Source organism: Camelus ferus, chromosome 22, assembly GCF_009834535.1.
Source record: "Camelus ferus isolate YT-003-E chromosome 22, BCGSAC_Cfer_1.0, whole genome shotgun sequence".
Classification (NCBI taxonomy): domain Eukaryota; kingdom Metazoa; phylum Chordata; class Mammalia; order Artiodactyla; family Camelidae; genus Camelus; species Camelus ferus.
The window spans coordinates 20,098,022-20,112,914 of NC_045717.1; the positions used below are offsets into that span (position 1 = coordinate 20,098,022).

General features: G+C 38.9%; 1 protein-coding gene and 1 pseudogene across 1 annotated transcript; one reads left to right on the top strand and one right to left on the bottom strand.

Moving 5' to 3' along the window:
* Positions 1-3,947: 3,947 nt before the first annotated feature.
* On the top strand, positions 3,948-4,865 carry LOC102513405 (olfactory receptor 7G2). Its single transcript, XM_014554782.1, has one exon. The coding sequence runs from the start codon at positions 3,948-3,950 to the stop codon at positions 4,863-4,865; it is 918 nt and encodes a 305-aa protein (XP_014410268.1).
* Positions 4,866-13,865: 9,000 nt separating this feature from the next.
* On the bottom strand, positions 13,866-14,893 carry LOC106728424 (annotated as a pseudogene).

Here is a 14,893-nt window from a genome sequence, read left to right on the forward strand (position 1 = left end):
TTTTTTGGATGAACATAAATGCTTAGTATTAATATAGTTGAATTTCTCAATATTTACTTTCATGGTTCAATCGCAATAGGTCCTGATTCTATAACCCATACTTACCTGAAAAAAAGGATTTATAGATTAGCTTGCACATTTGATGACCCCATTTGGAGTTTAATTTTGACTTTGGTGTGAGATAGGAAGCTAAATTCACCTTATGTCCCAGCACTAATTAGTCCATCCATTCATTGTAATCCCACTTTTGCAATAAACAAAACTGTCTACTTATGTCTTGGTTTTTCCCTGAGATCTTCCTTCTGGTCAATGTCTATTGTATCTATTCCTGTCTTAATAATTATCATACCAGTCAGGTAAAATAAATTTTTGTTATGAAAAACAAGCCCCAAATCTTATGGCTACATTATCAAAGGTGCCTGGTATCACAGAATGACTGCTAGTCTAATAATTCAAAATTTACTGCAACAGTATGGATAACCAAGAAGCATAATTTCAACCCATGGTCCATAATGTGAAAAAAGATACTGAAGCTACTGATGTTAAATTGGGACAGGTCAGTACTGAAATTATAAAGAGATAAAATGTCTATTACATTTGAATACATGGAATATATTAGCAACTGCTAAATATTATATACACAAACAGAATCAATGTTCAATAAACCACACATAAAATTAGCCCTCAGTGTTTGCATTTGTAGGGTATATTCACTATATTACTGCATGTATTTATACAGGAAATATATCTACCCATATGGAAACTATATTTTTTAGCTTAAACCATAATTTTTAGCTTAAACTATATATTTTATCTTAAAGTATCAGTTTTAATGATGTTGTCAGGAGAGGGTTGCCTTTAAATGTAGATTTTTAAAAAGAACGAGGATACAGTAACCAGAGGAAGATCTGTTGAGTGTGTAGAGTACTTGAAATAGATGTGAGCTAAGAAAGGTGCAGAAGATGTCATACAATGGACCTCTCAGGGTGCAATAATCAGCCAAAGCAATGGTTTTTCATCTCCTTAAGGATTTGACCTGCCCTGTGATCACAAGAGAGTGAAGGAGTTTGACTAATGAGGAGCTTTGGATATTGAACCCCCAAGGGACAGAGAGACTACAAATAGTCTGCAGCTGACCACCCTATTCAACAACCATCCCAGGGCATATGCAGCACCCCTGAGCCTAGTCCCAGGGACCATCATGTCTGCACGGGAGCTCAGTGCCTCACCATCTTTCTGTGCTCCCTGAATGAATACAGAGCTTCCATTTTTCTCCTTCACATCCAGGGAAGAACTGAATGTCATACCTTCATGTTGGCGTCCACGTAATCTGAAGCCCCCTATCGCACGTTTTGCACATAGGGACAGGTCCTTGTTCAGCAGTCGATCTGGAGGCAGCTGTGAGGTGAGAGCCTGCAGAAGATGAGCAGAGATAGGTCACCTGGAAATTGCTGCTAATAGTCCATCATCTCTCCTCAGTCTGTTTCCTTTGTACCCTTGCTTGAACATCTCTCATTCTGCTAATCTACTCTGGTCCTAAAGTCTAGGGACATTTTTCATCCCCAAGAGTAATCTGCTTGCTTACTTTGAAGAATGTTCTAGAATACTCTTATATAGCCTTTAATTACTTTCTCTAGGGGCAGAGGTGTGCAGCCAGCTTCTGTTTTCCTTTCCATTGCTGGATCTTGATTAATCACTTTCTAGAGGAAAAATTGGTTTTGACAATGCTTCACAATTATAAGTATTCTGAAAAAGAGGTGGTGGAGACTGAGGCAGATTTCAAAACTACACCCCAGTCCACCTGCTTGTCTTTAATAATCTATAAAATATCTTAAAGGGCAGAGCACCATGGAACAAATAATCAAATATCCATGCTTCCAGAATTAGTAAAACTTTTTATTTTGCCATCAGAGTTCTTTTCCTAAAGTAACAAAAAAAAATGAATAAATAAAACATATCTTTTATGTTCCCCTCCATTCCCAGAAACAACCATAATCTTGAATTTGGTTGTTCTCCACATATTTAAAATGGTTTTATACATTATGTGTGTGTTTGTGCATAAAGGGTAATAATAAAAACGCCCCTCAGTAGGAAAAGGGATAAATAAATTGTAATGTAATACACATAGGAATTAGGTAAGATAAAATTAATGAACCAGAGAAAGATGTACCAAGACATTAAATGTACTATTTTTAAAAACAAAATGCAAAATTCCCTCTACAATGTATGTAATGTTTAAATGCAAAACAAGAATATACTTTATGGATATTTATTCAATGTATTGAAGTCTCAGGAGAATAATGAATACCAAGTTCAGTATGGCGGTTCCCTTAGGGATGAAAAGGTGATTGAAGATATGAAAAAATAAGTATGTTATTCATTTAATTCTTAAAAATATCAACTGCAAATATGGCAATCTATTTTAATTTAGTGGTCCTTAGTGGCGGGTCCCTGGGACTTCGTTCTCTGTACTTTTTTTATGCTTGAAATGCTTTATAATAAGAATTGAACTTTTATAGCCAATAAATCCAGAGACAAGCTGCTGGGACAAGGAATAGCAACCTTATTGGGAAAGCCAGCAAACCGAGAAGATGGAGGACTAATGTCCTAAAGAGCCATCTTAACTCAGAATAGAATTCAGGCTTCTTTTATGTTAAGGAAAAGGGGAAGTGGGAGGGTCCACAATTAAAGGGTAAAAGGAAAGTGCAGGCTTCTTGGAGCCACCCGGCTTTCAAGGGAAGCAGGCACTTTGTTTTTCTGCCTGCTCATGTGGGCTGGATCACAACGCTCCCACAAAAACTTCAAATTGTTACCAGTTATTTTTACTTTACGATTCTTATCTCTACTTATCAGCAAGGTTTCTAGGCTGAAAGCGAACTTATCTACAAGTAGTAGCCATGAGCAGCCCAGGACGATGGGATGGAGACCTTCTTCAGGGAACTTAATGAGCTATTTGGGCACAAGCAATATTCTCTAATATTTAACTCTTAATGTGCAGAGCTAACGTAATAGAATACATAAGCTGCAGAATGAAAGAGGCAGCTCCAGCAGGATGGTTGTTCTGTTCTTCCTGTTACAACAGAAGAGCACTGTGTTACTGGTGCTGTGAGCAGTTCAGAACAATTGTTACATTTATATCAATGACACCTGCTAATACCATTATTAACTGCAACATTATAGCACAAACTTTGTGCTAAGAATTCATTAATGAGGCAGAAATGGAAAGGGGGAATTAAAAGGACAGATTTTGATAACCTACTGAAAACGAAGAGGTTGAATTGAGTCAGACTTGAACTCCCAGAGCACTGGGAGAACATCGATGAGTCAGGCCACCATCTCCCTCATTAATTTCCCTGCGTTTGCTCCAGCTTGTGAACAGGTGGGTTTTCTATGTCAACATTCTGTGCGCTAGAAGAGTGCTCTCCAAAGTAAAACCCAGACCAACAACAGTGACATTTGGGAATGTATTAGAAAGGCAAATTTTCAGTGCCATGCCCAATCTTCTGAGTCTCATATTAGGAGTGTGGGGCCAACGAAATGGGTTTTGACCAACCCTCCAGCTAATGACGCATGAGAGAGTCTGAGAAACTCTGCTCTAAAGCCAGACTTAATATGCTTGACTTTGGTTTTCCTGCTTGCTTACTGGTTTGAAACTTTGAAGAATTCTCAAGGAATAAGCCATGTGTCATACCCTATTTTATTCCTATTAGTTGGCACAGCGTGGGAAAGAATGAATTCGTCTTGAGTTATTAGATAGTGTAGAAGAGAGAAGGACAGAAAGAAAAGAAGTTGAGGACAGTGAGAAAGGGGCAGAAGGCAAAGGAAGAAGATGAGTAATATTTACTTCAATTTTCAATAGAGATGTCACCGTTTTCTAAAATAAGGGATTCTTGTACATCTGTCATGTGTCCTATCACATGTATTCTCCCATCAGACTCACCCACAACATGGAATCGGAAAACCAAACAGATGAGGCAGAATTCCTCCTCCTGGGTCTCTCAGAGGACCCAGAACTGCAGCCCCTCCTCTTTGGTCTGTTCCTGACCATGTACCTGGTCACCGTGCTCGGGAACCTGCTCATCATCCTGGCCGTCAGCTCTGACCCCCACCTCCACACCCCCATGTACTTCTTCCTCTCCCACCTGTCCTTCACTGACATCTGTTTCAGCACCACCACAGTCCTCAAGATGCTTGTGAACATTGAAAGACGGAGCAAATCCATCAGTTACACAGGCTGCCTCACCCAGGTTTGTTTTGTCCTGTTTTTTGCAGGCCTGGAAAACTTTCTCCTTGCAGCAATGGCTTACGACCGTTATGTGGCCATCTGCCACCCACTGAGGTACACAGTCGTCATGAACCCCCGCCTCTGTGTTCTGCTGGTTCTGCTCTCCCTGGTCATGAGCATCGCGGACGCCCTGCTCCACAGTCTGATGCTGTTGCGACTGTCCTTCTGCGCAGACCTGGAAATCCCCCACTTCTTCTGTGAACTTGCTCAAGTCATCAAGCTGGCGTGCTCCGACACCCTCCTCAACAACGTCCTGGTGTACTCTGTGACCAGCATATTGGGTGGTGTCCCCCTCTTTGGGATTATCTTCTCTTATGCTCAGATTGTCTCCTCCGTTCTGAGAATGCCGTCAGCTGCAGGGAAATATAAAGCCTTTTCTACCTGTGGATCTCATTTCTCGGTTGTCTCCTTGTTCTATGGGACGGCGTTCGGGGTGTACATCAGTTCTGCAGTCACACACTCTTCCAAGAAGTCCGCAGTGGCCTCAGTGATGTACACTGTGGCCCCTCCGATGTTGAACCCCTTTATCTACAGCCTGAGGAACAGGGACATGAAGCGAGCCCTGAGGAAACTTACCTGAGGGATCTCCTTTTTGTGACTGTGTCGCCGACCTTGTACTTGGGCTTCGAGAGTGAGTCAACGTACAGGGATAGCGGGTTAGTCAGGAGGCCGGACTCCGCTCCCACCAAGGCCGTGCGCTGCAGTGACAGAGCACCGAAATAACTGAACTTGTTCAATTTAGGTTTGAAAGCTGACGTTGGTCTTGAGGGTTTTAAAAATTGATGGGAACTTTTTGATGATGTTTTTTTTTTTTTTTTTTGGTCAAGTTCCATAGAATTAGAACCTGAGTAAGGGATTCGTTCTATAACGATTTTGAGGGGCATGTCCTTAGGAGAATGTTAGTGACAGAAAGAGGACAGGGGAGGAGAAGGAGTTAAACAAGGATGTTAGAGCTGAAGACTAGCTTCAGCTTAGAATATACACAGAAGAATATATACATATGTTCACAGAATATATTATATATTCATATATTTATAGAATATACACAGGAGAATATATATATATATATATATACACACACATTAGAATACATACAGAAGACTAGCCTCAGCTTAGAATTGGGTGCTCTTGCCACATCAGAAACAGGTAATTATTTGAGGAGATGGATATGAAAATTATTCTGACTGCAGTAATAATTTCACTAAGTATGTATATCAAGTCATCATGTTGAACAGCTTAAATAAATACATACATATTTTTTAAGAGAGATGGAGAGGAAAGCATTGCATTCTCTTGGTCTCTCAGATACCCTGAATCAGCCAACATGAATTCGGGAAAAGGAAGGAATTTATCAAATTAAGGTAATTTTGTTGGTTGTTTCAAAAGCCGTCTGGTTTGTGGTATCTACCTGTTTATTTTTGTTTTGTTGCCATTGCTTTTGGTGTCAAGTCCAAATATTCATTGCCAAGACCAACGTCAAAGAGCTTAAGCCCTATGTTTTCTTCAAGAGTTTTACATTTGTGACCTTATGTTAAAGTCTATAATCTAGTCTGCGTTGGTTTCTGTGAGTGGCATAACATAGGGTCCAGTTTTATTATTAAATCCTTACCTACAGACATTAATTCTCACCTATGGACATAAACCAACAGCACCACTTGGCTTCAGCTTGCCTACCATTTTACATTTCAGTTCTTTTGGTGGTACATGGAAAACTTCTTTTGTGAGCCCCAGTTAAGTGTTTGTATATTTTACTTAATATTCATGTGTTTGAAATACATAGGTGTTCAGATGGTCAATAATAATATTACAATGCCTTGTCAGAAGTTTACTTTCAAAACTGTATCTTGAAAAATAAAGATTAAGAAAATTAATATACAAAAAAAGAAAATTAATGTGGAAAGAGTAAAAATGTAAAATGGATGAACACATGAAAATACTGAAGTCCTTGAAGAAAATGTTTCTAAGTGAATATTAACACGGAACACCATCCACATCTTACATTGTGAGTGAAATCAATGAGAGCTACTGAATAATGAACAAAAGTGCACACTAGTGTCTTTCGGTGACACTGTGTTTTATCACAACACAACTGACTATGAGGAGCATAATTTGATCTAAAGTGCCCCAATGTGGAGAAAATGTACACTGAATCTATTACGTGAAAATCGAAAAATGTGATGATGAAAGTCTAAAAAGAGAGTACAAAGTCTTGTCTATTGATCACAGTCTCAGTTAATCACAGAGATAGATCAGATTCTGCCCTATAAAAGAGAGATAAGAGGGTGGGAAGGGACAGACTGGGAGTTCGAAGTTTGTAGATACTGACAGGCATATGTAGAATAGATAAACAGTTTATACTGTATAGCACAGGGAAATATATACAAGATCTTGTGGTCGCTCATGGTGAAAAAGAATGTGAAAATGAATATAAGCATATTCATGTATGACTGAAAAATTGTGCTCTACACCAGAAATTGACACAACATTGTAACTGACTATAACTAAATAAAATTTTAAAAAAGGGGAAAAAATAGAGATAAGAAATTAAAGAACAGAAGACATTCAGTGACTCTAAAAATGAAATACCCTGAAGTGCTTGAATTTTACAATATCTTAACTATATTTATAAATATATTGTTTATGCCCAACACATAAAGTATGTTTTCACACTTAAAATTGGAATCAGGCTTTCTGATTTTATTAAGTATGTAGAGATGCATTTGTTTGTAACTTTAAAAAAGAATCCTGAAATTCACTAGTACGGGAGTGTGTGTATCTGTGCAAGGTATGTGAAATTGAGGTGAGCATGAACAGGTGGAGGTAATGGACGAGGGACACCTGACATAACAGGGCCAGGGATTACCCAGCATGAGTTCCTCTCTTCTATCGTCTTGGTCTTTAAGGATTTGTACTGTCCAGGGATCAGAATGAGGTAAAAATATTTGTCTAATGAAGAGCTTTGGATAGTGGTTCCCCAAGAGAAACAGAAACTGTAAAGAGTCGGCTGTGACAAGCTATTCAACAGCACTGGGCCACTCAGGAAGCATCACACCTGCATCTCCTCCCAGAGATGATCCTTCTTGACCAGGAGTACACGGCCTCCTTGGTCTCCCTGACCTTCCTGAGGGCAGCTCTTCTGTCTCCAGCACCCAGGGGTCATGTCAGGCAGCATTCTACACTGATGCCAGTCAGCTAACATAGACCCTTAGGTAACGTGTTAGTCATGAGAGTATCTGTTTTACTACAAATTCATGTATGGGAATCAGCGAGAAGAACACAGGCATGGAACGGTCAGAACCGAACTTCCCGGGGGCTCCAGCTGAACGGTCTTCTTGCTGACAAGTTCCCATGTATGTTTGAAAAAATGCTCACCCAGTTCTCAATCTGCTAGTCTAATTTCTCTAAAAAATGACAGAACCCATTCTCCTCCTGAGCAGAAATCTGCCCCTTATCAAACATGATGACTGTTATAAAATTTTCTGATATTCACTTGAATTCTTCAGTGGCATAGGGAAGGGTTTTGGTCAGCTCCCCCTTTGATTTCCCTCCCTGGTTTTGACACCCCACGGTACAGACAGGATTTCATCCCTGCTGCTGGGCTGGAGGACACAAGGGAAGAACTGGAGAAAAACAGACTAGCTGGCTGCCTTCCTAGTACACCTATTTCTCTTTATAAAATTACCAGATATTTTATGTAAGAAGGGCTGAGGGAACAAATGTCAACATTCTGCTGCATCAGTTTCCGTCTTTTTCTATAGCAACAAAATAATATATACAGAATTGCACCCCTTTTATATCTTTCTCTGTTCCTGTTCTTTCGTTCCCAGAGATTAAAAATATATTGAATATGATGGTATACCTGATGCCTGGCTTTATATTGTACGTGTTATCGGTAAACATACTAATAAAGTAGGATAAAAGGCACTGACCATAATACCTATCAATTACAGAGTGGAGAAATAAAGCGGAATGTAGCAATATATGAGAGAGCCCTCTGCTAATCAAAATTAATGAAGTGGGACTAAATATATCAACATTCATTAAAAATGACGTAAGAATTGCAATTGTAAATGAACTGTACTGTGTGGTTCTGTTATAAAAAGCTTTCAAAATGCAAAAGAATGCAATTGTTCATGGAATGACAATGCTAAACATAGTAAAAAATTGCATGGGAGTAACATATATGAAGTTAGTGTAGCGGTTCCCCTGGGAGTGGGAAAGAATCAAGATTGCGCAAAGAGATGATGTGTGAGATTTCTCATGTACTTGAATAAAAATTCCTAGAATGAGGTCTCTGAGGTGTGTGAATTTGCTACTGTTGACTGGTGGGTACCCAGCCCTCCATTGTTATTTCTGTTTTTCTTTCTGGAATAATTAATAATAGGTTTATTTTTATCATGGATTGTTCCTGGAGGACTCCAATATATATATATATTTCAGATTTTCTCATGCTGTAGACTTTTTGTCATATACATTTTTAATAAATTTTCATTATTAGTATTGATTCAAACAGCTGGTTTATGTTATTACTTAATTTATGTTACTTACTATATATTCCATTATATGCTCATGGCAGTTGACTATTGATAGCACTGTTGCTTCCTTCATCTCTTTTCTAAAGGATGAAAGTTCCCAGCTGGAGTTTCAGCTCATAAACTCTTCTCTGAAATTTGCAGATATCATGCTAGAGATGTTCGCTCCTTCAATTATCTTCCTTCAACTTGCCCACCTCATTGCTTCCTTCTGAGGAATGATGTACGAGGTGCCTTTATTCATGGACTCAAAAACCATGGACTTAATAACTGCTAATTGCGGTGTGAGGGGGAAGGTATAGTTCAAGTGGTAGATCACATGCTTAGCATGCACAGCGTCCTGGGTTCATTCCCCAGTACCTCCTCTAAAAGTAATAAATAAATAAACCTAATTACCTCCCCAGAAATTAAAAAAAAAAAAAACCTAAAAAATAAATTACTGCTAAACCGAACAACATAATTGAAAATGTCTATTAGGGTTTTTCATAGGATGTCAAGTGGGCATTTGGATATACATTTATGGAATTCAGGGGAGAGTTCTTCACTATAGACATAAATTTGGGTGTCCTTACTGTCTGAATGCCCTTTAAAGCTGTGAGCTGAGATATTATTGCAAATGAATGAAGAAAATTAGAGTAGAGAAAAATGAGGACTAAATCTGGAGGGCTACAATATTTGGAGTGAAGTGAGGAAGACACATTAAAGGAGACTGAGAAATAGTAGCCAGTGAGGCCAGAGTACCACCAAATAATGCACAGATCTGACAGCCAATTGAAGTAAGTTTTTCAGTCAGCAATAAACTAAGTCACTGACAAATCAGGTAAATTAAGTTAAAGAATTAGACTGGACTTTATAAGGTAGAGAGTGTTGGTGACTCTTCAGAGCAGTTTCTGCGGGTGTTAGTAGTTAAAGCCTGACTGGGTTGACCTCAGACCCAAATGCCCATCAGCAGATGAATGGATTAAAAAAAAGTTGCGGTGTATCTACACAATGGAATATTATTCAGCCATGAGAAAGGAGGACACCCTCCATTTGCGACAACATGGACGGACCTTGAGAAGGTTATATTAAGTGAGATAAGTCAGATAGAGAAAGACAAGTCCCGCATGGGTAACACTTATATCTGGAATCTAAAACAAAACAAAACAAAACAAAAACAAAAACCTGTAAAAACAGACAGTAAAATGGTGGTTACCAGGGGAAAGGGGGTGAGGGAATAAGACGGATAGTGTTTAAAGGTACACACAGAGTAAGCTATGGAGACCTAGAGCACAGTATAATGAACAAAGACCATACTATTGTACTATAATTATGTAATGTGATAAATATCACTACAAGGGCAATCATATTACAATATATAAATGTATCAAAGTAACACACTGTACATCCTAAGTTTACACAATGTTATGTGTCAAATTTATTCAATACAAAAGAAATGAGAGAAAAATAACAGAGAGACAATACAGAGACCCCTTTGGAAGAGTTTACAATGAATCAAGCATAGAAAAGTGGCTGGAGCTGAAACAGACTGGGGAGTTGTTCAGAGACAGGTTTTTTTCCCCTAAGAAATCATATATATTGAATGCTATTAGAAATGAACTAATCAAAGGGGGAGATGGATGATGCAGATGAGAGAGGGGACAATTAGCAGAGCTGTCTTCTAAAGCAGGCAAAAATGATGAGTTCCATGCATAAGAGGAAGTGTTGGTCTGAAGCGCAACTACAACTGAACACATTACTCTCAAGAAGAAACAAAGAGCAGATCATTCTGGAAAACTTAGTTGAATTTATTAATAATATAACTTGTCACAAAACACCACCAGTCCTAAATAGTTTTACAGACAAGTTCTTTCAAGCAGGTAAGGAAATTAATCTCAAAACTGAAGGAATGACTTCACATAATACCCAAGATACGGAAATAACCTAAATGCCTGTTGATGGGTGAACGAATTTTTAATAATACGGTACACGTGTACAATGAAATATTATTCAGCCTTAAAAAAAAGAAGGAAATGCCATCATTGGTGAGAACATGGGTGGATCTGGAGGATGTATGCTAAGTGAATTATGCTAGACACAGAAAGTTAAATACTGTATGACCTCACTTATATTTGAAATCTAAAAGTGTCAAACACATAGAAGCAGAAAGTAGAGTGGTGTTCACAGAACACAAATTCATGTATTAAGTTGCAAGCTCAAAAAGAAGCAAATTAATAAAGTGTATAGCAGTACATATAGGGATGTTAACAAGATGTATGAAAATGATAATTTTGTAGAGTAAAATGGGTCAAATACAAACAATCTAATACTGGCCAATCCAATGTCTGTCTCCATGGAAATAGTTCCCTTTCCTTTCCTTTGTGTCTTTTCCACTTTTATCTATAAGGATACGCGTGATTACATTTAAAGGCTAACCAGATAATTTTGGATAAGTTCCTCCACTCCAAAGACCCTTTTTCCAAGTAAGTAACACTCACCCTGTTATCATATAAATTAATATTCACAAGATAGGAAGATTAGGATGTGGACATATTGTTTCGAGGGCCACTATTCAAATTCACTCCAGAGATGTTCTGGTGGGCTCCATGGAAAGGTCTGTGACAAACTGTCTCAGGGAAGGAAAGTCAGGTTTCTTTTTCTGGGCATCATGTCCAAGTGTGACACTTACATTTGCTGCCACCAACTAGTGGACCCTGAGAAGGACCAACCCTAGGACAAAGGCACCTCATGTAGGAGTGAATGAGTACCAACTCCCTTGTTCCTGTGCTTACCTACATCTAAAGTCTTTGTCATGAAAAGTAACTTTATTGTTTAATCATATTAGAGTAAGGGTTTCTTTTTCTCATTAGAACTAAAGGCTCCTCACTGATGAAGTTCAAATATCTCATAATCACCTCAACAATGTAAATGTACTTAATACCAATAAACAGTCAACTTAATAGTGATTAAAATGTTAAACGACACTGATTTCCAAAGCATTCTTGAGAAAAAGCAATGCTGGAGGCATCATGTGTCCTGATTTCAAACTATATCACAAAGCTATAGTAATCAAAACCAAGACATAAAACAATGGAACAGAATCCAGGGTCCAAAAGTAAGTAAGTAAGTAAGTAAGTAAGTAAGTAAGTAAGTAAGTAAGTAAGTAAGTAAATAAATAAATAAATAAACATATATATAATATATTAATATATAGTCAGCTAATATTTGACAAGAGTGTCAAGAATACTAAATGGGGAAAGGATGGTCTCGTCAGTAAATGGTTTTGGGAACACTGGACAACCACATGCAGTGAAACTAAATTGGACTCCTATGTTACACTACTCACAAAAATCATCTCAAAAATGGATCACAGACTGAAATGTAAGATCTGAAACCATAAAACTCTTAGAATAAAATGTATGACACAACTTTTTGACCTTTGTCTTGGCATTGATTTTCTGGATATGACACCAAAAGCATAAGCTACAAAAGTAAAAGTTAGCAAATGGGACTCCATCGACTAAAAAGTAAAAATCACAGAAAAAAGACTGTAGAATTGTGGTTATCAAAGCGCTTGGGGGAAATGTGGAGATGCTGGTCAAAGGGTATGGACCTCTAGTTGTAAGATTAACTTCTGAGGATCGAATGTACAGCATGATGATTATAGCTAACAATGGGGGTATATATACGAATATTGCTAAGAAAATAGATCTTAAATATTTTCACTACAAAAAGAAATGTTAATTATGTGACAGGATGAAGGTTTTAGTTAATCCTATAGTGGTAATCATTTTGCAATATATCAATGTATCAAATCAACACATTGTTCACCTTCATCTTATACAAACTTACATGTCAATTACACCTCAGTAAAGCTGGAGAAAAATTCCCAATCAAATGTTGGGAATCAAATACTAGCTGCATAAACCCAATTTTTGTTGCCATGGATACATAACCTTTTCCCTGTGTCATTTCCATTTCTGTCTAGCTTGTAAGAATACATCTGATTTTATTTAGGACCTGCCCAGACAATCTGGGATAAGCTCACCCTCTACAAAGATTCTAATTCCAAATGAGCAACATTTACCCTTTTATCATATAATATTAGTAAGTTAGGGAAAGTAGAATGTGGACAAATTGTTTGGAGAGCCACTATTCGAGCCATTACAGAAGGATCTTCTAGTTGATTCCATGCAAAATTCTACAATCACCTCACTCAAAGAAGAACAGTTAGGGTTCTGTCTCTGGGAAACAATTCCGTATATGTCATTTCCATTCGGTGCCACCACGAGGTGACCCTAAGGAGAACCAGGCCTAGGAGAAGACAAAAAATTCAGGGCTGAATAAATCTCGACTCCCTTGTTTCTTACACCTGAAGTCCTTGTAATGAAAGATAAATCTCTTTATTGCTTGGGTATATTATAGTTAGAGACTCTTTTTCTTATTAGAACAGAAGGCTTCCACACTGATCAATCTGAAATATCTCACAGTCATCACAAATCATTAACACAATCTAATTATATGAATTTCATAGATAACACAACTGAGTTTGGTAGGTACTAATGTTCCTCAGAAGGAGATAGTTTACCAGTGACCAAACTAACTTATTACTAAATGGGTGAGTGAAAAGTCATATCTCTTACTATTGGCCTAACTCTGGGGTGCAACTGACACGGCCCTGCTGTGGATCAGGTGGAAGCTAGTCTCTAGATATGACCACAGCCTTACTTCAATAATTCCCCTGATCTATATACTTTCTGCACTATTCCTTCTTTGGAGTTTGATTCCCACCCCCACCCCCAAATTCACTAAAACTAGAACCCTTGCCTCAGGCTCTGTAACTATGGATCCTGAGCAAAGAAATTAGAGAATTGAAATCATGTGTCAAACGTTGTAGGGCTAGACAAAAAGCAAAGCCAGGATTCAAACCTAAGTTAAAGTTAACTGGGCCATTCTGTTGCCTGGCTACTTTAGAACATGGCGATGAAGGGATCAGGCATTACGGCTCACCCAGGACTTCTACCGCTTCTTCTCATTCTAGAAACCCAAGTCCCAAGCAGATGGCACAATCACAAAAAAGATATCCCACTGATGAGTTTTCTCAAGGCTCCCTTCATGTCCCTGTTTCTCAGGCTGTAGATGAAAGGGTTCATCATTTGAGGAACCACACCGTACATAACTGAAGCCACCGTGGTCTTCCTGGATGAGCCAGCAACTAAAGAACTAACGTACACCCCAAAACCCATCCCATAGAACAAGGACACCACGGAGAGGTGGAAAAAGCTTTAAGCTTTGCCCCTGCTGATGGCATTCTCAAAACAGAGGACACGATTTGAGTATAAGAGAAAATGATCCCAGAGAAAGGAACAACTCCAAACAGGCTGCCCACAAAGTATAACAGGATGTTGTTGATGAGGGTATCAGAACAAGCCAGCTTGATGACCTGAGCAAGTTCACAGAAGAAGTGAGGGATTTTCAGTTCCTTGCAGAAGGACAGCCGCAGCACCATCAGACTGAGGAGCAGGGCGTTCACAACGCTAAGGAACAGTGACAGGAGAACCAGCAGGCCACAGAGTGGGGGGTTCATGATGACCGTGTACCTCAAGGGGTGACAAATGGCCACATAGCGGTCACAGGCCATTGCTGCAAGGAGAAAATTTTCCCAACAGGGAAAAAGCAGGACAAAGCGCATCTGGGTGAGGCAGCCTGCGTAAGCGATGCTCTGAGTCTGTGCTTGGATGTTTAGCAGCATCTTTGGGATTGTGGCTGTGCTCATACAGATGTCAGTAAAGGAGAGACTGGAGAGGAACAAGTACATGGGGGTGTGGAGGTGGGAGTCACAGCTGACGGCCAGGATGATGAGCAGGTTTCCTAGGACGGTGACCAGGTATGTGGACAAGAACAGGCAGAAGAGGAGGGGCTGCAGTTCTGGGTTATCTGTCAATCCCAGGAGAAAAAATTCTGAAACATCAGTTTGATTTCTGGTTTCCATGTTGTTGATGAATCTGATCGGAAAATGGAGTGAAAATAAAATAAAATGAATGGTCCCCAAATGAGCAGCAGCAACTGCGAACTTGTTAGAAATGCAAATTCTTGG

Excerpts from the sequence above, each read along its gene's own strand:
- LOC102513405 (XM_014554782.1), top strand. The coding sequence starts at position 3,948 with ATGGAATCGGAAAACCAAACAGATGAGGCAGAATTCCTCCTCCTGGGT.